General features: G+C 44.9%; 1 protein-coding gene across 2 annotated transcripts; it reads right to left on the bottom strand.

The window, feature by feature from the left end:
- Nucleotides 1–132: 132 nt before the first annotated feature.
- VPS26C (VPS26 endosomal protein sorting factor C) lies at nt 133–14,272 on the bottom strand. Of its 2 annotated transcripts, XM_079312908.1 has the most exons (8): nt 14,114–14,272; nt 9,652–9,795; nt 7,909–8,058; nt 6,610–6,690; nt 4,728–4,802; nt 3,765–3,915; nt 2,371–2,523; nt 133–1,122 (listed from the first exon to the last, which is right to left on the bottom strand). In XM_079312908.1, exons 1-8 carry the CDS (start codon nt 14,234–14,236, stop codon nt 1,040–1,042), a joined length of 960 nt encoding a protein of 319 aa, XP_079169034.1. In that variant the 5' UTR covers nt 14,237–14,272; the 3' UTR covers nt 133–1,039. The 2 variants fall into 2 exon arrangements, with proteins under 2 accessions (XP_079169034.1, XP_079169035.1); XM_079312909.1 differs by lacking the exon at nt 2,371–2,523 and having other exon boundaries at nt 825–1,122.
- Between the last annotated feature and the right edge of the window lie 7,353 nt (nt 14,273–21,625).

The raw sequence follows: 21,625 nt of genomic DNA, 5'->3' as shown, positions 1-21,625 counted from the left end.
GCAGTCAAACATGTTGGTTTTGTGTTTTATTTCTGCTCAGTCAAGCTAGGGCTGGGTAATTACTCTGTGCTGTAGAATTAAGGCCTAAAATTGCCAGTATTGGAATCCTTTTCAGCTTGCAGTATTTTTGGGGGGTTGCAGCTCTTCCCCAAATTCCCCTGAACCATCCCTGGTCTCAGGGTAAAGTGCCAAGTTTCAGTAAGTTGCATTTTCCTCCCCCTTCCCAGACACTGAAATGAAAATTTCAACTTTTTCTTCCCAAACTAGAATTGATTCTCCTGCTTGGCAATACTGCTGGATAAACCACAGGAAATTTTTTTCTTAGTTTTCTTAATTCTGCCTTTTTAGGTGCTCATCTTTACACTTCTAATTTCCATAATACAGACTGAGCCTGCCTCTACCCCACATGGAAAATTAATGGAAAATCCACAAGTTGTGGCTGTTCCATTAAAACAACATCAAAATCCACAACCTGTGTTGGGAAGGTTATTTCTTACTGAATTACTTTTCCTTTGAGCTGTACAGTCACAAACATTAATTTCTTCCTCCAATTTGACCAAAATTTCCTTGCTGTGATTTGAAATCATTCATTTCACTCATGGTGCTTGGGACAGATCCCACAGCACCTCCCAGAGTTGTAGCACCATTTTTTTTTAGACCTTCCAAGACCTCACTTCTCATTCTATCACAATTCCCAAACCCTCCATGGGATTTATGAGTTTTAAGGGGTCTTCAAAGGACTCTGGAATGAGTATTACAAGAGAGGAAGTTGCTACACACTTTTACAAGCTGTAGAAACTACAGAATGATTCCTTCAGGATCTACCTGAGAGAAATTTGGAATGGTTTTGGTGAAGGCAGCAGAATTGGGAAAGCCAGGGAGGCAAAATCCTGGCCAGGTTAACAGGGAAGTGAAAGCCCAAAAATGGCCACAGGAAGAAGGAATTGAGGTGGCTCCAGCTGAAGTCAGGCATGGATAAAGTTCCACTTTCCCTCTGAAGAATTCCCAGAAAATCCTTCCCTGCTTCTCCAGGGGGTGTTCACATCCTGCAGAGCTTCAGGGGGAAGTTCTCTGTGATGAGATGGTCATCATGCAGAAGGACCACAATGTTCACTTCAAATTCTGGGAGAGAAGAAAAAACAGAGACACAATTCCATGGGGAGCTGAATCTAGGAGCAATCCTACTTCAATTCCACAGGAAAACTGAATCTAGCAGCAATCCTACTTCAATTCCACAGGAAAACTGAATCTAGGAGCAGGATGAGGCAGGAGCTCCTGAAATATTCCAGGCAGAACCTCACCCAGGCATCCCAACCCTTGGACCATTCCTAAAAAATCCTGCTTGGTTCTAACCTCTGGGATTCTTCTGGATTGTTTTATCAGTGATAAATTATGGCAAACAATCCTCTGGAAAAGAGGATTCAGACATCAAAAAAGAAAATAGTTTGATAGACAGCTCCACCAAGGAGGTGTTAAAAGCATGGAATGGGAAGATTTCAGGACAGCCCCACTCCCTGTTTCCAGCCTTAGGAAATGAAATACTGGGATACAACAAGCCTGAAAACTGGGGGACAAAAATTCCAGAGGAAAATCTACTCTTGGTATTACACTGTGTCCTTCAAAGCCAAAACCAGTATCAGATCAATAATCAATCCTAAATGGAGACAGAAAAAAAAAGCCAGGCAGAGTTAATAAATGAAGGGAAACAGAAATCAAAATAAATTTAAATAAATTTAAATTCTCATTGCCAGTGAAGAGCTTAAAATGTCAAAAAAAAAGAAAGAATATTATAATTTTGGGGGAAATCACTGCATACTGCAACAGATACCAGCAGTATGAAGGGAAGAAATAAAAACCAGCCAAGAAATACAAACCAGCCAAGAAATACAAACCAGCCAAATGGATTATTGTAGTACATATTTGAACAAGTGAGGGAAATCCTGATTTTGTTAATAAAAATACTGGATTTTGACAATCAGCACATGGTATAGATAAGAGAAGTCAATCCCTGACCAACTTTGCTGCTTCCAGGCTTTCAGCAGGAGAGTGGGAAACAAAAAAGAAGAAAATGGAAAGAGGGATTTCACTCTTGGACTATTCCTCAAGTGTTTAATCACATGACCTGCATTCCAGTGCTCCTCCTGTCCCTGATCATGGAATTTCTTTAGGAGTAGCTTGTGGCTGCACAGTTTTAGTGCAGGAGTGTTTGGGCTGTGTTTCCTCAGCCTGAAATGCAGCAGGGTTTGTTCTCAGGGAAGCAGAGGGATGCCCTGAGCCCCTGCTGCAGCACTGCTGCATTTACCCCTCACCTGCCCATCCTAAAGGAATGGAAATGCCACTCCCCTGGCAGGAAAGTGTCTCCCCACTCACCCACTTTGAAGTTGGTTGTTTCCAGGGTGGGGCAGGTGAAGAGCCTGGGGAACACCATGTGGATGGGGATGGGGAGGCCCCTGCAGACGTCACCATCAGCGATCTGGATGTTCTGGATCTCTGTGGCATCCCTGGCATAGCCCTCAGCACACCCTGGGCAAGGAGGGACAGCAGGGAAGGGGGGGGAGAAAACAGCAGCCAAAATTGATGATACACCCCAGGATTAAGGGAAAAAAAAATCACCCTGCAAGTTCTCACAGAGTTAAGGATCGCTGAGATAATTTAAATTAACATCAGGGCTGTTCCTCTAAAATGCAGAACACTGCTGTTGGGTCACTGAGAATTTTGGGATTTCTGTGCTGGCAGGCACTGACCCCCAGCAGAATTCTGCATTGGACCTGAGGCTGTGGAGAAGCTTCCAAAATGGAATGATAGAACTGGGATCAAGGGTGTGCAGTTTGGATAGAAGTGTGTGATATCACAGGGTGGAAAACTTGGAATTTAAGGTTTTAGAAGACAGTAATATATATATATAGCAAGATGAAGGCTTTAGGGTGGAGGTTTGTCCTTCACCTTCTTCTTCATGGGTTTGGGTGATTTTGTGTGATTGGATAGAATATTCCACATTGCAGGCCACAGGTGTTTGGTGATTAGGTTAAAAGTAAAAATAATTTAGGTGGCTTTTCTTAATTGGATAGTTTACCCTTAAAAGGCCTTGTAGAGAGACAGAGATAGGGTTCATTTTTAGTTTGTTAGCTTGAGGTGCTACAGAACTCACTGTAATACAGCTAAGAACTAACAAACATCTGAGTCCAAACAAGAAATTGTATTGAGCATTTAATCCCAACCCAGGCAAAAAGAAGATAAAACATCCTGCAAGGCCTCAGTGCTCTGGCCTTTCTTTACTGCTGCTCCCTGGTGGGAAGGGAAGGGAAGGGAAGGGAAGGGAAGGGAAGGGAAGGGAAGGGAAGGGAAGGGAAGGGAAGGGAAGGGAAGGGAAGGGAAGGGAAGGGAAGGGAAGGGAAGGGAAGGGAGGGAAGGGAAGGGAAGGGAAGGGAAGGGAAGGGAAGGAAGGAAGGGAAGGGAAGGGAAGGGAAGGAAGGGAAGGGAAGGGAAGGGAAGGGAAGGGAAGGGAAGGGAAGTTTCAGGGAAGGGAAGTTCAGGGAAGGGAAGTTTTCAGGGAAGTTTCAGGGAAGGGAAGGGAAGTTTCAGGGAAGTTTCAGGGAAGTGAAGGGAAGGGAAGGGAAGGGAAGGGAAGGGAAGGGAAGGGAAGGGAAGGGAAGGGAAGGGAAGGGAAGGGAAGGGAAGGGAAGGGAAGGGAAGGGAAGGGAAGGGAAGGGAAGGGAAGGGAAGGGAAGGGGAAGGGGAAGGGAAGGTTCAGGGGTAGCTCCTACCACAGGTCTCCACACGCACGAGCTGCAGCTCGATGCTCTTGACGGCCGCCTCGGCGCTCTCCACCACCAGCTCTCCTGTCAGGGGCTGTGTGATCACACAGTTGGTGGAGTTCAGGTGCCCTCTGATCAGGAATTTGGGAAGGGAGGCTCTCTGAAAAGGTTGGAGGAGGAGAAAAAGATGCCACTGTAAAGAGCAGACTAAAGGGAAAGAAAAAAAACAACTAACGGGAAGTTATTAAAACAAGCAGGAAATTCCCCGAAAAGTTCCAAAGTTGAGAACTCAAGAGTTCAGAAATGGAGCTTCAATTTCTTTCTTTCACTGCCAGGATTTCTCCTACAATCATCTCTCCTGACTTGCATCCTTCTGCTCCTCCATCTACCCCATGGATGGACTTTTCCTGGGAAGAACTGACAGAACTTGGCTGTCAGAATCCATCCAGGAGCTGGAACCTGCCACTGTCCCAGGGGCTCCAAACCCCAAATCCAACCCTGGACACTGCCAGGGATCCAGGGGCAGCCACAGCTGCTCTGGCAATTCCAGCCCAGCCCCTCCTCACCCTCCCAGGAACAATTCCTGCCCAAAATCTCATCCAGCCCTGCCCTCCTTGAGGCTTCCCAAAGCCACAGGGGGCTGTAAAAAAAGGCATGACCAAGGCTCAAAATACACATTTTTAAAGGCTGTCCATGGTATAGAATGTTTTCCCTTGCTCCACTCCCATATTTCACTCACAAAAGGGATAAAAATATTCAACCACTCCTGAGCAAAGTTCCACCTTCAACTGGTCACCACATACAAGACATGAGGCAGAATCAGTTGATTGTTTATAAAAGTGAAAAAAAATGGAAAAAATAAAAAAAATATAATCTGCCTGTTAATCTAAAAGGCAGAATTTAATCACTCCTCTGGTCTCACTCAGAAACACACAAACTTTACATTTAAAGTAAAATAATAAATCCTTTTACCTCTTTAACATTTTGCAGAGTTTCAGGAGTAATGGTGAAGTCCACAGGGCTTGGCAGCAGCTTCCCTTTTTGTGACTGCAGGGAATGGAAGGGTTAAACTGAAATCTGATCCCCAAAACATAGAATATTAAACCACATCAGCTGGCTGCCCTAAACTACCTGGAAAAGTAGGAATACCCTCCTCATCTGAAGCAGAGAGGAAAAATATTCAATTTCCTATTTCTGTATGTACAAATAAATTCATTTTACATGAATGTTTCCTTTCATTGTTAAATTTGGGGAGGAGAGAATCTAAATGAACTTGTGTCCATTGCTTCAAATTTGCTTTATAAATTCTTATTCTCCACCAGCAAGGAGCTGATCTGGAACTCTGAGTGAGGATCTGCCCTCACTGCTCAAGAATTCAAAATAGCTGCTGCTGCCCAGCTGCAAGATGGAAGAGATTAGCAAAAGATTGGCTGCATTTTCCCAAAATGACAAATTCTGGCACAGAATAAGCTGAAGGGGAATGGTACATTGAGCACTGACAGTGAGAATTATATGTTCAGTAAAACCTCATTAATTCACCCTGACTGAGAGATTCATGATTTACTGACTGGTGAGCTCACAAGTGCTGTAGTGGGAACAAGAAATGAACCCAGGGAAACTGCAGGAGATGTGATTTGTCACTCTTCTGACAATGTGCCTCACTTATAAATGTAATAATGGACCAATAAAATGTAGCATCAGATATCACAGAAAATATTGAAATCTTACCAACAGGAAACTTGTTTGTAACAGCAAACTAAATCTTTTAAAAAGGTACTTTAGAACTAAAGTAACATTTCCACCCCAAGTCCTGAGTAACACAAAGGATTTTGATATTTACTGGGTTTTTAGAGTTCAAAGGATGAGAGAAGGAGGATGTTTCAACAAGTTACAGATGGAAAAAGGGACATTTCATCAGCTCTGTCCTGTCCTCAGCTGCTCTGCACAGGCACTGCTCAACCCAAACCAACCCCAAATCCTACAGGAACTTCTGGAACAGCCAGCAAAGCATTTTCTGGGAGTCCAACCTCCTCTCACAAGGATTAGGATTAGATACAAGAATTAGAAAATCTGGAATCAGAAATGAGAAGCAAGTGTTCCCTTGCAGGAGAGGTCAGGCACTGGAAGGAGTTGCTCAGGGAGTCTCTGAAGTGTTCAGGAGTCTGGATGTGGGACATGGTTTGGGGTGAGGATGGGACTGGATCATGCCCAAGGTCTGTCCCACCATGAAGATTCCATGATTTCCAACCTTGATGCACTTTTGAGGCAGGGCTCTAAATCAGAATTCCTCAGCTGAAGAACAGAAATCAGGTTTTTTCACCACCCAACTCCCATTTCCAGGACTGGGAGAGCCTGGAACCTTTGGCTGAGAACTCCTGGGAGAGCAGTGCTTGAAAAAATGACATTGTATTTATATGACCACCCCATTGTGTCAGAACTCAAAGGATGAATAAGAGAATAAACTCAGGGCACTATAAAAACATCAGAAAATCCAACTCCTCTTTGTCCTTTAAAAATAAGAGAGGGATGGGTTTTACTAATCAGAAGCAACAGCTCTTTTGGGGTGGTTTTGTTTTGGGGCAGATTTCCTTTACTCCTACATTTTGGACAAAAGTATCAGGCACAGGATTTTGGGGTGTCCTGTGCAGGACCAGGAGTTGGGTTTGATGATTTTTGGGCTTTCCCCCAACACAGGATATTCTGAATTCTACACTTCAGCAATCCCTCGTGTGTCACTATCACAATTTCCATGGGTTTATTTGGGGTTTGTTTTTTTTTTCCTTAAAGTGAAATGTGGGGAGGGGGGGAAAAAATCAATCAAAAAACACTAATTAAGTGCCAAATGAACACTCACCAGGGAGTGGACAATGAACTCACAGGTCTTGGTCAGGTCCTTTGCCAGCAGGGAGCGTCTCATGTCACAGCGCAGGGTGTACTGGGGGAATGGGATGGCACAGGGGAAAAAAAGAGATTTAATTCAGATTTCCTCCCTCTTTCCCAACTTTTCACCCCCCTCCTGCCTCAGTGCAGAGTGCTGCTGCTGTTATATCCACCTAAGGGTGATTTTTCACCCTGTTTTGGTTAAGGGATGATCAGTGTGATGTATTCACAGCCCTTCTCATTTTGATTTTCTTGTGGGATTGGAATCTCAGTGGGAAAAGTTGTTTGGGGGTATTTCATGGGGAAATTCAGGCACACAGCTGAGCTCACAGCAGGACTAAAATCAGGCAACCAGGTGGATTTGCTTCCAATTTGCTCCCATAAACCAGTGGATGAAAAACAGTAAGAATTTGGTTATCCCAGAAATCCAACACTTCATCTCCAACAAAGCCTCTCAGTGTCCTTACAGGACAAGGAATTTGTTGAGAAGGAATGACAAAATAAAACAGATATTCCTCATTAAAGTGCACCTCAAACTGACTGATTGATCACAGCAAGTTATTTGGGATATGGGAAGCAACTCAACCAGTGCTGCATCATTTTTGACATCCCTACCACAAACAACAGCTGTTACATGAGGGAAGAAGCCAAAACTGAGCAAAGAAATGGAAATTATTTAAAAAACATCCAAACAGAAAAAAAAAACCCCAAACCCAGGGGTTTTTTTCATTAGTTACTTCAGAAAGTTTGCTGGGGGGTAATTTGGTTTATTAGGTTTTTTTCATTCCAGTGACATAAAACTTCATTGTCTAACACAGAATTTACCTTCAAGAGTAGACTGAAGGAAAACATTCCCCCTTAAAAAAACACACCAAAAATCACCCAAAAAACCAACCCACCTATGATAAGGCAATTTTTAACCAAAAAAAAGATCAAATTTCAAAACTGTATTTCCACAAGACTGTGTCCAAGGAGTTATTTCATACAGATCTGGGCAGGGAATGTTACTCAGCAAAGCAAACAATTCCTGATTTCTGTTGTTCTCAATACTTGGATTTTTCCTTATGAAATTACACATTTCTTTGGAATACAGCCCCACAGTGGTGCTGCTTTGTGCCATCATTCCTTGAAGATTTACTGGCTAAACTGTGGAATGCTCAGTCAGTGTGAAAAGAAACCACCACCAAACTTCATCCTCAATTTCCAAGGATTAAGAGCTGCTTTAGAAGATACTGTGCAGGTGAAACTTTGTGTTTTCTCTCCACCTCCTCACCTGGATATTGACAAAGACTCCATGATATGTCTCGTACAGAACTTTGTTGCCCTTCATCTGCAGTGGGAATTCAAAGGGAATTTCTGTCTTGCCACTGGGGAGCTTCCCTGGTTTCACCATTTCAATGGTGCTGTTGATAATCTGAATAGGCTGCAGGGATAAATATTAAAGAGCTTGAGACAGAGACAACAACATTCCAAACTCCACCAGAATTCCTGGATTTCCAGAATCCTAGGGATCTCTTCACGACACACAGTGCTGGGGTGTTTTTTTACAATGAAAGGAAATATTAATGTTTTGTTCAAGAAAACAATTTTTATTTTGTGGGTGCAGCACATTAATGACCAAAGACATTCAGGGAGCTCACCAGGAGCAGCTCCAGCTTTGGGAAGTGGAACTTCATTTCCTAAATGATGACCCTTAACAGCAGCAGGAATGACCAAGGCTGTGCTGCTGAGCCCTGAGCCATCCCCTCTGACCCCCAAAATTCATTATTTAGGGGAGAACAGAACCCTCACTACAATAAGGGTTAACTGTGGTTTGACTGGGGAGGTGGCTTGGAGATGACATTTCTTTCCTCTCTGCAGTTTTACCATTATTGTCCCCAACTCTCAGGCTTCCAATACAAGGAAGAAATGCAGCTCTTGGATGAGGCCACTGAACTGATCCCAGGGCTGGAGAGCTCTGGAGCCAGGCTGGGAGAGCTGGGGGTGCTCACCTGGACAGGAGGAGCTGCAGGGAGAGCTCAGAGACCCTGGCAGGGCCTGAAGGGATCCAGGAGAGCTGGAGAGGGACTGGGGACAAGGCAGGGAGGGACAGGACACAAGGAATGGCTTCCACTGGATGGGATTTTGGGCAAGAATTGTTCCCTGGGAGGGAGGAAGAGGCTGGGATGGAATTGCCAGAGCAGCTGTGGCTGCCCCTGGATCCCTGGAATGTTCAATTCCAGGTTGGACACTGGGGCTGGAGCAGCCTGGGACAGTGGGAAGTGTCCCCATGGCAGGGGTAGAATGGATGATCTTTAAAGTCATTTTCACCCCAAACTTTCTGTGATTCCCTGTTTCAATGCCATCCTAAATTAACCAAATTTTCCCAAATGGAGCTGCCCCCAGACAGAGCCAGCCCTGTCCCTGTGGAGCCTGGGGGAAGTTGCTCTGCTGGGATCCCTGGGGAGCAGCTCAGAGCCCTTCCAGGAGCTCCACACATCCCATTCTCTCCAGAGGGATCTGTCAGGTGCTGTCCCATGCCCAGGAACCCCTCCATGACCTCCACAGACAGGGACTGATCTGGCACAAAAGTCCAGTTAAACCCAATCACTTCAACAAAAATGAAACAGCATCACACAATTAGTTATTTTTCTTTAAATCACAGCCCTTTGATGCATCACCCAGTAACTTTCTAAACTATTTATGGCAGTGCATTTCAGCCTAAAAGAAAATTCTCCCATCAGTGTGAGTTACTTCCCCAAAATGTTGTCATAAATCCTTCCCTGGGGATATTCCAGAGTTGTCTGGACACACTCCTGTGCTCTGGGATGGCCCTGTTGGAGCAGGGAGGTGGCACCAGTGACCCTCTGGGATTCTGTGATCTCAGCAGAAAATGCTGTGAAAATTCAGCATTTTCCTCCTTTCCATCACTGCCATACCATGAGCAGCTCTGACCACCTGAGAGCCTTTAAGGAAAGGATTCATCTGAGAAAAAAGAGGGTTTTGTGCTAAAAATATTCACCTGTGCAGGTCTTACCTTGGCAGTGTTGCAGAAGGCCTCAAACACCCCCACATTTTTGGCACTGAGCTGCAGATTTACTGAGCCCTCCATGGTTAAGGAGATCCCCTGGTGCTGCACTGTGTCCTTGCTGGTTATGACCACCACTCCAGAGAGAACTTCCTGCAGGAAAGAGGAAAACATTTGTTTAAATCAGTTTTTTCACAGCTGTCAGCCAGACTGTGCAACTCTGAGATCTCCAAACTGAAAAAATCCAAATCCTGTTCTCAAAGAATGGTGCAACCCTGTCAGGAGAGACACTGATGAAGGAATTTAGGATGAGAGCTCTGCACTTTTGGTTTGTCCTTAAAAATATCATCATCCTCTTGACCAGGTATTAACCTGAGCTTCAACTTCCCAAAATTTTTCATTTTCCTGTTCAGGAAGATGAGAAACCCTCTCACTGGGACAGCTGGTAACAGCCAAGTTCCATTTGATGTGCTGGAATAAACTGCCAGGAGGAATTGCTGGATGAAAATTGGGATGGTCAGCCACAGGAGAGAGAACAGAAGGAACAACTGGAAATGGGATGGCCAAGCTGAAGGTGAGATTCACCTCCAGAGTGAGCAGAAGAGATTTAAAACAGAAAAAATGAATACAAAAAAGAAATTCAAAGTGAATCAGAATGAAAGGCAGGAATTGTGTGACTCCAGGGATGTTGTCACTCATCCCATGAAGGATGTGCTGTCCACAAAATGCACAAGAATGCTGCATCCTCAAAGTGTCAACTCAGTCTTTTCAACACTGAAAACCTAATGAACTGCAGGAGAGCAACACAGCTCCCTTCACACACTCCATGTTTATCCTTCCCTTCTCCCACACTGGAGAATCTGCTCTGACCCTGAAATATTCTCAGCTGGAAAGGGCAGCAGGTGACTGTCCTGGTTTGGAGGACAGGTGTTTGCCAAGAAATGCAGAAACTTCTCTTGGAAATGGACAATGTAAACCCCCTCCCTACAAAGTATTATCATTTTGAAATGAAGGGGCTCTCAGGCAAAGAGATGGGAATTAGGAATAACAGTTCTTTCCTAGGACAATTCAAATAGAAATGCAGCATTACACAGAACAATCCCAACCCTGCCAGAGTCAGAATCCAAGCTGGCACAGTCAGTCAGTCAGGGTGGTGGCACAGTCCCATTCCATGGTGCTGCATCCTCCTGCAGGGGCAGATGTGGCTCAGCTGGAGCAGTGCTCCTGGAGAAGGTGCAGTTTCCTCTGAAGCTCCAGGGATGATGTGCAAGGCTCTGGTTTTCCTCTGGAATGCAGTGGGAAGAAGGTTCCTTGGTGTCCAAATGTCAGTTTTTCTCTGGGTAGGAAAGGCTTGGCTCCTGCCCTGGCTGGAGCATCTGCCAGTGGGATGATGGAATTTTCTCAGCCATGCCCTGGGACTCAGTGGCCATGAACAGGAGATATCTCCTGGAGGGAGGATGGGCTGTGGGAAGATAAAGATGATTGCCCAGCTGGTTTAAAGATGGCCCATGAGCAGAGAATATGTGCCAGGAGATCAGGGGCACTGCCCCAGCTGGTTTAACAGATGGGGACAGAGCACACATTGCTGTCACATCATCCCAGCACAGAGACTGAGAACTGGAGAGCTCTGTGGGGATGAAGCTCCTCTCCTGCTCCTTCCCCAGCAAACAGGCCCCAAGGCACAGCTCCCTCCAACCAGGGGATGATCCTGACTGCTCACTCTGCACCCAAACACTTCCAACCAGGATCTCTTCTGCAGGCTGGGAATTCTGGCAGATTTCTGCCTTTCCTGGTGGTACAGGATGGCAAAAACAGGTCAGGGGGGTTGTGGCAGCAGGAAAACATCCTCATCCAAGCAAGGCTGACATCCTGAGAGCCTGGGAAGAGGATCTGCAGCCAGAACAGGAGCACAAAGGGACAGCAAAGAAAAGCTGACCTAAATTCTGCACTGCTCTGCTAAAGGGCCTTAATTAGCACAAGCAATTAGGTTATTGCTTTAAAAAAATGAGTCCAGCTCAACTCTGAGAAGCAAGGACAACCCTGAACATGAGGAGTGCTTTAACAAAGGAGAAGTTTCCTTCACACAGCAACAACCCCTTCCAGAGCTGCTGCTACACTTGGGAAGGGTGCATGGCCTGGGAGCAGGAAAGGGAAGGGTGACTTGGAGTTAAAAATCAATTTTTCTTTCAATATTTCTTTGGAAAAGGGAAATGGAAGATGTCCCTGCCACAGGGGTGGCACTGGAGGCTTTGAGGTCCCTTCCATGCCTAATCAGAGGTTTGTATCTCCTTTCTCTCCCTACAGGATTCCTATTAAAAATCCATATTGTATCCCTGGTGTACAGCTCTTCCACTATCATGTTTCCATCCCAGACTTACAGATTCCAGGCCAAGTTAATGATCTAAAATTACAAACCTTTCCACATGGAAGGTTAAAAACAAAACTGACAGATTGACTGACCAGGAATATTCTAATTTCAGCTTAAAATTGAAGAAATACTATTTTCATTAAAAAAAAAATCAATTTAAAAGTGATATAAAGCAAGTCAAGTTCAGTCAAACTGAAAATGGACACAGCACTGAGAAACTGAAATAGATAAATAAACAAAATCCTAATAATTTATAATTGTATAATGCACAAAAGAATGTGACAGTGAGACACACACAGTGTTTTACCACTCTGGAGCCATTCCTAAGGGGAATAATTCAGCTTTGTCAAAGCCATTCTCTAGATAATCTGACAATTGTAGGACAGATGCTGTACACCCTTACTTACAAATCCAGTTTTCCAGATTAAAATCATTCAATAAATGGAATTTCAGTGGATGGAAAGGATTTCTATGATACAAGTGCAAGAGAAAAGAGACACCTGAACATTGCTGCTGAGCAACTCAGGATTTCTAGATAAATAGTGATAAAAATTAAAACTATCCTTCCCTTTCAAACCACATCAGCCTGTGCAGGAGCTGAGTCAGGATCTTCCCGTGGTACCCAGGAAAAGGGGAAAGGACACAAAAGCATCACTTGATCCCAAAGGCAATGCCCAAAATCCCAGAGCTCAGCAGCTGCTGGGAACACTGGGAGAGCACTGGGAAACCGTGCTGGGATGGGGAAAGCTCTGGGCAGGAGGAAAGATCCAGGAAAGGGCAGAGGGAAAGGGACACAGGGACAGGGACACAGGGACACAGGGACAGGGACACAGGGACAGGGACACAGGGAACAGGGACACAGGGACACAGACAGGGACACAAACAGGGACACAGACAGGGACACAGACAGGGACACAGGGACACAAACAGGGACACAGGGACAGGGACACAGGGACACAGGGACAGGGACACAGGGACACAGGGACAGGGACACAGGGACAGGGACACAGGGACACAGGGACACAGGGACACAGGGACAGGGACACAGGGACAGGGACACAGGGACACAGGGACACAGGGACACAGGGACAGGGACACAGGGACAGGGACACAGGGACAGGGACACAGGGACAGGGACACAGGGACAGGGACACAGGGAAAGGGACACAGGGAAAGGGACACAGGGAAAGGGACACAGGGACAGGGACACAGGGACAGGGACACAGGGACAGGGACACAGGGACAGGGACACAGGGAAAGGGACACAGGGAAAGGGACACAGGGAAAGCTCCGGGATACAGGGAAAGCCGCCGACAGCGCGACAGCGCCGACAGCAGAGGGCGAACGATTCCTTCCTCGGATTCCTTCCCGAGGAATCCCCGCTGCCAAGGGCGGGCCCGGGCCATTCCCAGCGAGTAGAACACGGCCCCGGAGCCCAGCGACACCCCGAGTGTCCCGACAGACCCCGAGTGTCCCGACAGACCCCGAGTGTCCCGACAGACCCCGTGCACCTGTGAATCCCAGAGAATCCCAGAGCAGCTGGGCTTGGAAGGGATCTCAGCCCAACCCTCTGCCGAGGCAGGGTCACCTGGAGCAGGTGACACAGGAACATCCAGGTGGGTCTGGGTGTCTCCAGCGAGGAGATTCCAGCACCTCCCTGAGCTGTTCCAGGGCTCTGCCACCTTTTCTCCACGAAGCTGTGCCTCCTGTGCAGGGGAATTGCTGGGCCCTGGAGCAGAGCCTGGGGCTGCTCTGCCCTCCCTGCACACAGGGACAGACAGACAGACAGACAGACAGGCACAGGCAGGCCCAGGCAGGGCTGAGCCCTCTCTCTGTCTCTCTCCAGGCTGAGCAGCCCCAGCTCCCTCAGCCTTTCCTGGGCAGGGAGATGCTCCAGGCCCTTGCTCAGCCCCAGCAGCTCCTGTCCCTGCTGTGCTGAGCAGCCAGAGCTGGGCTCAGCAGCCAGAGGAGCCTCCAGGGCTGGGCACAGGGCAGGGTCACCCCTGCCTGGGGGGTCTCACCCCAATGCCCCCAGGGCAGCACTGGCCGCTCGCCCCGCGCGGTGCCCCGCGGTGCCGGCAGGCGCTGTCGCGACACACGCACCCCATCGCGATAAACCTTCCCGGCGCGCTTCACCCGCACGTCCAGCGTTGTCCCCATCGCGCCGTCACGTGACACCGCCTCACGTGACCCGGGAGGTGCGCGGGAGCCCCGCCCCCTCCACATCCGGGTCCTCGCCGCCGTCACTTCCCAGGAGCTGACTCCGCTTCCCGCGCGGCCCCGCCCACTCCCCCGGTTGTCATAGCAACGCGCGGGCGGGGTGAGTGACGCAACGCCGTCACCCGCAGAGAACTACAAAACCCGATGTGCTTTGCGCGCCGGTGAAGCCCGCTGCGGGCTGGGGCACCGCGTGGGCTGATGGGAGCTGTAGGCGGGGCCGCCACCGCCTTACGCGGCCCGCGAATGTCGCTTGTCGCGACCGCAGGCGGTGACAATGGCAGCCCGGGAAAGGCCTCGCTGCCCTGACATTTATCCCTCTGACTGCACTGTACAGCCACAAGCAGCGATATAAACGAGGAGCGACCTTGTCTCTGTTCTAATTCCAGGCCCGATTTATGGCTCTGAATTTCCAAACACGGCCCCGCCTCGGTCCCCAGAGTTCCCCGATAAATTCAGGAAGGCAACGCCTCGCAAAGTTCGCACTGAGGAGTTTCTCCTTAAAAACCTGGAGCACGGAAACGCTCGGTGTGGAAATGTCCGAGTGCTGAGGGGAAATGCTTCCATCTCTTCAGGTGTGGCCTGAGACGGAATTCCTGTGATTTCAGCGGAACCAGGAATTGTCCATCGGCGGAACTGCAAGTCCTGAAGGAAATCTCTAAAGCAGGGGTCGAGTTCTGAATTTCAGTGATTTCCCAAGTCATTATTTTCACCTCATTTTTCACACATTATTCACTAAAAGTGGATTTTCTTCAGATTAACATCATTTAATAAACGCAGTCAGTGGTGGGGGTACCTGGCAGATGGTTCTGTCCTGTTCCTGCTCATCCCTTCAGTACTGAAACCCACCCGTGTCCCTTCCTCCTGCTCATGGAAAACTTGGAAAACCCAATGCATGTTCTTGTTTGGGGGAAAAAACGGAGATATCAAAGTTGTCCCAATTTCAGGGAAGAGAGGGAAAGTGGTCACTGTAAAATGAGAGGAGCATTTAACAGCGATCACTGAATATTACTGGCAGGACTCAGGTAGCTAATTACTGTCATTAATGTGGGGCAGAAAAAGAGACTTTTTGTGTGTGTGTGGTTTGTTTGTTTTGTTTTTGTTTTTACCCCATACAAGGAGAGCTCAAAAGAGGAAAATAAAAGCCTGGGAAGCACAGCTGCTTCAGTGCATGTAGATTTTTTTGCCATCACTTTCACAATCAGCTGTTTTTCTTGGGAAACTTTTTCCAAGGTACTTCAGTTACTCATTTCTAGGAACTGGAGCCTCGTGTCCAGAAAAGGCTCCTGTTGGTGCAGGCAGGAGCTGCTCCTCTGCCTGGCAACACAGATCCCACAAACAAACCCAGGGAACAGGCAGGAATCCATGTCCAAATCCAGGCTTCAGAGACAGCTCAGCGCCCTCAATTCCTAATTCCCAATATCCCATCCAGTCCTGCCCTCCATTCCCTGTGTCTGTCCCTCCATTCCCTGTGTCCTGTCCCTCCATTCCCTGTGTCTGTCCCTCCATTCCCTGTGTCTGTCCCTCCATTCCCTGTGTCTGTCCCTCCACTCCCTGTGTCTGTCCCTCCATTCCCTGTGTCTGTCCCTCCATTCCCTGTGTCCTGTCCCTCCATTCCCTGTGTCTGTCCCTCCATTCCCTGTGTCTGTCCCTCCATTCCCTGTGTCTGTCCCTCCATTCCCTGTGTCTGTCCCTCCATTCTGTCCTCCTGGGCTCTGCAGCAGCTCCAGCTCCTCCCTGGGCTGGAACAACTCTGCAGGTGGAGTAAATAAAATTATTTAAAAAAAAACAAAAAGCAAAACCCACAAAAACAAACCAACAAGCAAAAAAACCACAGCAAAGAAACCCCAGAAAAACAAAACAAAACAAACCAACCAAAGAAAATCCCAAAAAACTAAAACCCAAAAAAGCAAAACAAAAACAACCCACAAACAAACAAACAAAAAAAATCCACCCAGAAAGCAGGAGGAATAAAAGTAGTTCAAGGAGGGAAATATCCCCATGTGGGACAGGTAATCAGTGTCAGCCCAGACACAGTGACAGGTGAATTCCCTTCCCACCTCCAGGCTGTGGGCAGCAGTATTCCAGTGAGGAGCCCCTTTCCCCTTTAGTTTTGATTTTCTGAAGGAATTCCCATTCCCAAACAAAGCCTGAAATTGTCAGTCTCACCATTTGCCCAAATTTGGGGAAGATTTTCCAAGTGGATGAAGCAGCAGGCTCCTGACAATGAGAGGGCTCAGTGCCAAAAACTCCAGCCTTGCTCTGATGCTCAAACCCTTTCACTGATTTTACTGAAATCTTCCAAAATAATTCGGTGGGAGGTGGATATCCTGTAAATTTATAATTTGGATCAACCAAAAGAAATCCTGTTAATGGAGAGGGAATTTTCATAAGGACAAGAGGGATGGTTTTAAATTGACAGAGGGCAGGGCTGGATGGGATATTGGGAATTATGAATTGTTCTGATATGATATATTCTGATTATTCTTAGTTTATCACAAAGAACTATCTAGGAGGACACAGATTTTGCCCAAATCCATTTTGGATGTAATTCCACATGTGGAATCAATCAGATCAGAACTTGACTTGGATCTTCATTTGTTGTTTTCAAGTTTTGTTGAGCCAGAACTGAATAGAAGAACTGCAGTAATAAAAGAACATAAACTAAAAGCAAAGGAAAAAACTGTATGAACTTAGAATGATGCATACATTTGTTTTTGTTCCTGATTATCATAAAATCTTCATTGAATGGTTTGGGTTGGAAGGGACTTTAAAGATCATCCAGTTGTACTTTTCCACCTGATTATTTCTGGGACATCCTGTAACAAATAGATTTAAATGGTTTTAAATAATTCCATTTCTATATTTGCCTCAACCCAGAGCTGAAATTTATGGATTAATTGGTTTAGAATGACAGCATTCCTCTTTTGCAATAAACATAGGGAAGCTGGGGTTACCCAAACTTTTTTTTTTTTTTTTGGGGTACCCAGAACATTTCCTTCTGTTTTTTGGGGTTTATTTATTTGTTAGTTTTGAAATCTTTGTTTGGAGGACACAGGATGGTTTGGATTGGAAGGGATTTGACTTAAGGAATTCAGTGGGAGAAATTCTACAGTTTATACAAAGTCATGACAAAAACTACATTTTGAGGAGCTCAGAGATGAAAATTTCAAATCTTGTTCATGTGTTGGACAATTTTGAGTTCATTCCATGGTTTCTATAAACACATTTGACAATTTATTTTTCAGAGCACTTGTGTTCTTTAACACCAAGGAGGGAAGAGAAGAAAAAAATGATGCCCTGAATAACAGGAATTAAATTGAAATCCATTGTTTTTGGTGGAGAAATCAGCAAGTTCCTGAAAGGAAGAAGGTAACAAAAAAAGAAATTAAAATCCCTGCACCACACCTTAAATCTCACCAATATTTTCTAAATCATTTCCCCACTGCACAAAAATTTCCTTTTCATTAAAAATGATGCTTTAAAGTACATCAGACTTCAAAGAACTAATGAGAAAATATTACAGAAGGTAACAAAATAAATTTATTTATTCAGCAAGGTGAGAAGAGCTGATTGAGATGAAACAAAGTTGGGGAATATCCAGGAAAAAATCTAAAGAAAGTGTTTTAAAAGCAAATAACCCCATAAAATGTAGTATTGGTGAAGGATTTTTAAAGGTTTTGTAAAATTAACTAATTTTTCTGCCAAAATACACAGTTTTGAGGGGAATTCCCTTAAAGGAACTGTGATTAGATACTTTAAAAAGGGCTTGAACTGACTGAAAATTGCACTGAGCTTCACTTGCCACTCAAGAAAATTAGCAAATAAGGAAAATAATATTATTAAATGTGTCAGGGTGACAAAAACAAACAAAAAAGTGGATAAAACAAGTGGTTTAGACATTAAAAAATATATTGCAAGTGTTTGGCAGGGAAAGAAAATAATGAGTGAATATCCTGAATAAAAAGTACTTGGGAATCAGAATAAAAAAAAATAAAGAAAGAAATAATTAGGTATTAATTAGGACATTTTTCCTAGTAAAAAGTTGTTACTGGGTGTTGTGAGATTCTGAATGATGATATCAAGTTGATATCTTTAAAAATATTGTGGAAAAAAAAACTTTTTACAAAATAGTGAATTTTGCAGGCTTGTGTGTGAGAACTGATGGATATGGAGAAATTGTTTGGGAATTTGGCAGCTAACCTATGTCAGGATACAGGATATGGAGAATAAAACCACAAATAAATACAAAATAAATGCACATTCCATCCAAAATTTACATATTATGCCAGCAGCACTGAATTGCAGTAGGTGGTGTTTAAAAAAAAAAAAAAAGGGGGGGTATTTTGTTAAAAGTATTTTCAAATAATGCTAAAATAATCATGAAAAGTTCATGTGTAAAATTGACTGACTCTTGGAGTGCTGATATTTGGGATTTATCCAGATACTGAAAACATTGACAGTTGTATTAAACAAAAATTGTGGTGCCCACATTCCATTTATGTGGAAGCAAAGTTTTGCAGTGACCTCCCAGCAAACTGGAATGGAACAGAATTTTTTAATTTAATTTTTTAAAATACTGATTTGGGAACCAGGGGAAAAAAAAAAATGTATCAGTGAGTGATCTCCACACCCTCAGCTGTTTACATTTTCCTGTGACATAAATAGCTTTTGAAACTCCCAGTGTAAGATTTCAATTCATGGCTCAGTTTTTTTCTGCTGGTTGGTAGGAGTGTGTAACTGGGGGTGCAGTGAGAGGTGTGTTAATGGCAGGGGATTCCCACCCTGGTGGTTGGAGCTTGCTGAGGCTGTGAACACAGATTTATTGTTTTTATTATTTTCTTTTTTCTTGTCAGATAGGAGGAAAACAATGTAACTCAGCTCCTTCAATAGTTTTTTCCATTGGTACATTATAGATGGAAGACACCAACCAAAAATGTTGAGTGATATCATGTTTTTAATGATGTATTTTCAGTATTTTAGACTGGACTAAAGGACAGTATGGAAATTGTTTTTAACTTGGGGCTTGGAGCAGCTGGGACAGTGGAAGGTGTCCCTGCCATGGGACATCTGAGGTCCTTCCCAACCCAACCACTCCATGGAATGACTCAAACCCAAATCCTTCCATCACACCAGGAACAGAGTGGGCAGGGCCCAAACACCATCAGGGTGCTAAAGGAACACACAGAGAAAGCAAAATCACAGAGAAAATAAAATTCCTCTTCTTGCCTCGACTTCCCAGTGCAGCAGTTGCACAGAATCCCAAATCCCTGAGGCTGGAAAAGCCCAACCTGTGCCCATCCCCACCTTGTCACCCCAGTGCCACCTCCAGGTGCCACCTGCAGGGATGGGCACTGCAAACCTCCCTGGGCAGTTCCAACCCCTGAGCTCCCTTTCCATGGGGAAATTCCTGCTGCTCTCACCCTGAGCCTCCTTTTCTCCAGGCTCAGCCCCTTCCCAGCTCCCTCAGCCCCTCCAGGGCTCTCTGCAGGAGCCACAGCTGGACACAGCCTCGAGGTAAAATCTGTTTTGTCCCAAATCCATGTTGTCCAAGAATTGCCTGTAGTGTGTTCCCCACTAAGCAGGAGAGGAAGACAAACAAGATCCATGTTTAAGTGCTCCCAGGATTTCCAGGGCCAAGGAGCTTCCCAGACAAAGCTGATGTGGAAAATAATTTTTAAAAAAGCCTTTATGCAAAACAAGTGAGAGAAGAATGGATCAAAACCTGGCAGGATGAGAGGAAAGAGAAATAAAACAGAAGTAAAAGGTCAATTTTCAGAGAAGGGGAGATCACAGGAGGAGTCTGCAGGGAGCTGTGCTGTGACTGCTGCTGCTTCATGTATTCCTCAGTGACCTGGAGAGGGGCTGAGCAGGGAGACACCTCACACTGCTGGAGGTACTGAGGGATTCAGGTAAAGGAAAGGTAGAGGACAAACTGAGGTGCACTTAAAGGGCTGCCTGGAGAACTGAACAAAGACCTTACAAGACTCAGTGACTGGATAATAAAATGGCAGAGAAAATCTGATGTGGTAAAGTGGGAAATTCTGTGTACACAAGGATGGGCTGGAAGTTGTTTTCCCACTCACGAATGAGATCTTTGGGTTCTGATTAATATTTCCATGAAAGTATCAGCACAATGTTCTCTTTTACTGAAACAAATGAAATATTTGGAATGATTAAGAGCACAAAGTAAAGAACAAACCAGAGAACATTGTGGCACACCTGCCCTGGTATAAATCCATAGTTCTCTGTATATTGAGCAGTGTGTGCTGCTCTTTTCCACACACCTTAAAAGGGCCTGAAGGAGCTGACAGGAAACAATTCCCAAGGAATTGGGACAGGACACAGGGAATTCACCTTCCACCCTTAGCCATGGTCCTCAAGCACAACTGGAGCTGCTGCAGAGAGCCCTGGCTTTGGAAAACAAACAACAAATGCTTGGAAAAGTTTCCCACTTCAGAATTAACTTTTAAGGAATTTTTCCCCTGTGGAACAGATCTACAATGCCTGTAAAAAACTTGTGGTTTTGTCCCTTTAGCTAAGAAGGTGATGTTCAGAATCTGGAATTTAGATAAAAATTAATACCATAATGGCATATTTACTATAATTTATTACATATCAATTTCACTGCTTTAAAAAGCAACATAAAAGAAGACAACAAAAAATTATTTCCTGTCACAATCTAAGCAAGAAATATTTTTTGCTGCTGTTTTCAGCCTTTGAAACTTGAAGTTGCTTATAAATTTCCCTGACCAAAATATTACCCTTCAAAGAAACCCCCCAGATTCTCCTTGTTCCTTCCACTTAAACAGAAAGAAAAAAGATAGGGGAGGTTTAAAGAATAAAAAAATCAGCCTGAAGCAACACCCAGGACAGAAAACTTCTTCCAAGCAGTTAAAACTTGGCAAACCTGCAAACAATGGAAAACAAACAAACAAGGATCAGTTGAATGTTTGTCTCAGCCTGAATGTTCTGGACACACACAAAAACCTCCCAAATTATCCTAAAACCCCCAAAATAATGTCAGGAAGTTTTCTGTTCCTGATGTTTCATGTTGGAAAACCCCCTGTGTGCTCTGTCCATCTCAGATATAAAATTCCTTTGTAAATCTGAGCATTTTTTAAATGTATATAAATGGAATTAGTTAATATTTAATTAATAGAATTCTTCCAAAATGTATTAATTCAGATTTTATGTGTCAAATAGGAGATTTACATTTGGCACACCTAGAATGGACTGGGGTTTATTCCAACAGAATAAATAAAATAAATATCCAGAGTAGGTTACATTACATTGATTTTTTAAAAATATTTATACTACTACAGGTGCATTTGGCTACTTGGAATTTTCTTAATGCTTTTCAATTAGATTTGGTTTAATTTTTAACTGGAAGTCTTT

This window comes from Erithacus rubecula (assembly GCF_903797595.1).
Source record: "Erithacus rubecula genome assembly, chromosome: 1".
NCBI classification, from domain to species: Eukaryota; Metazoa; Chordata; class Aves; order Passeriformes; family Muscicapidae; genus Erithacus; species Erithacus rubecula.
The sequence above is the reverse complement of the archived record's forward strand: the minus strand, read 5'-3'. Positions and strand labels throughout refer to the sequence as shown.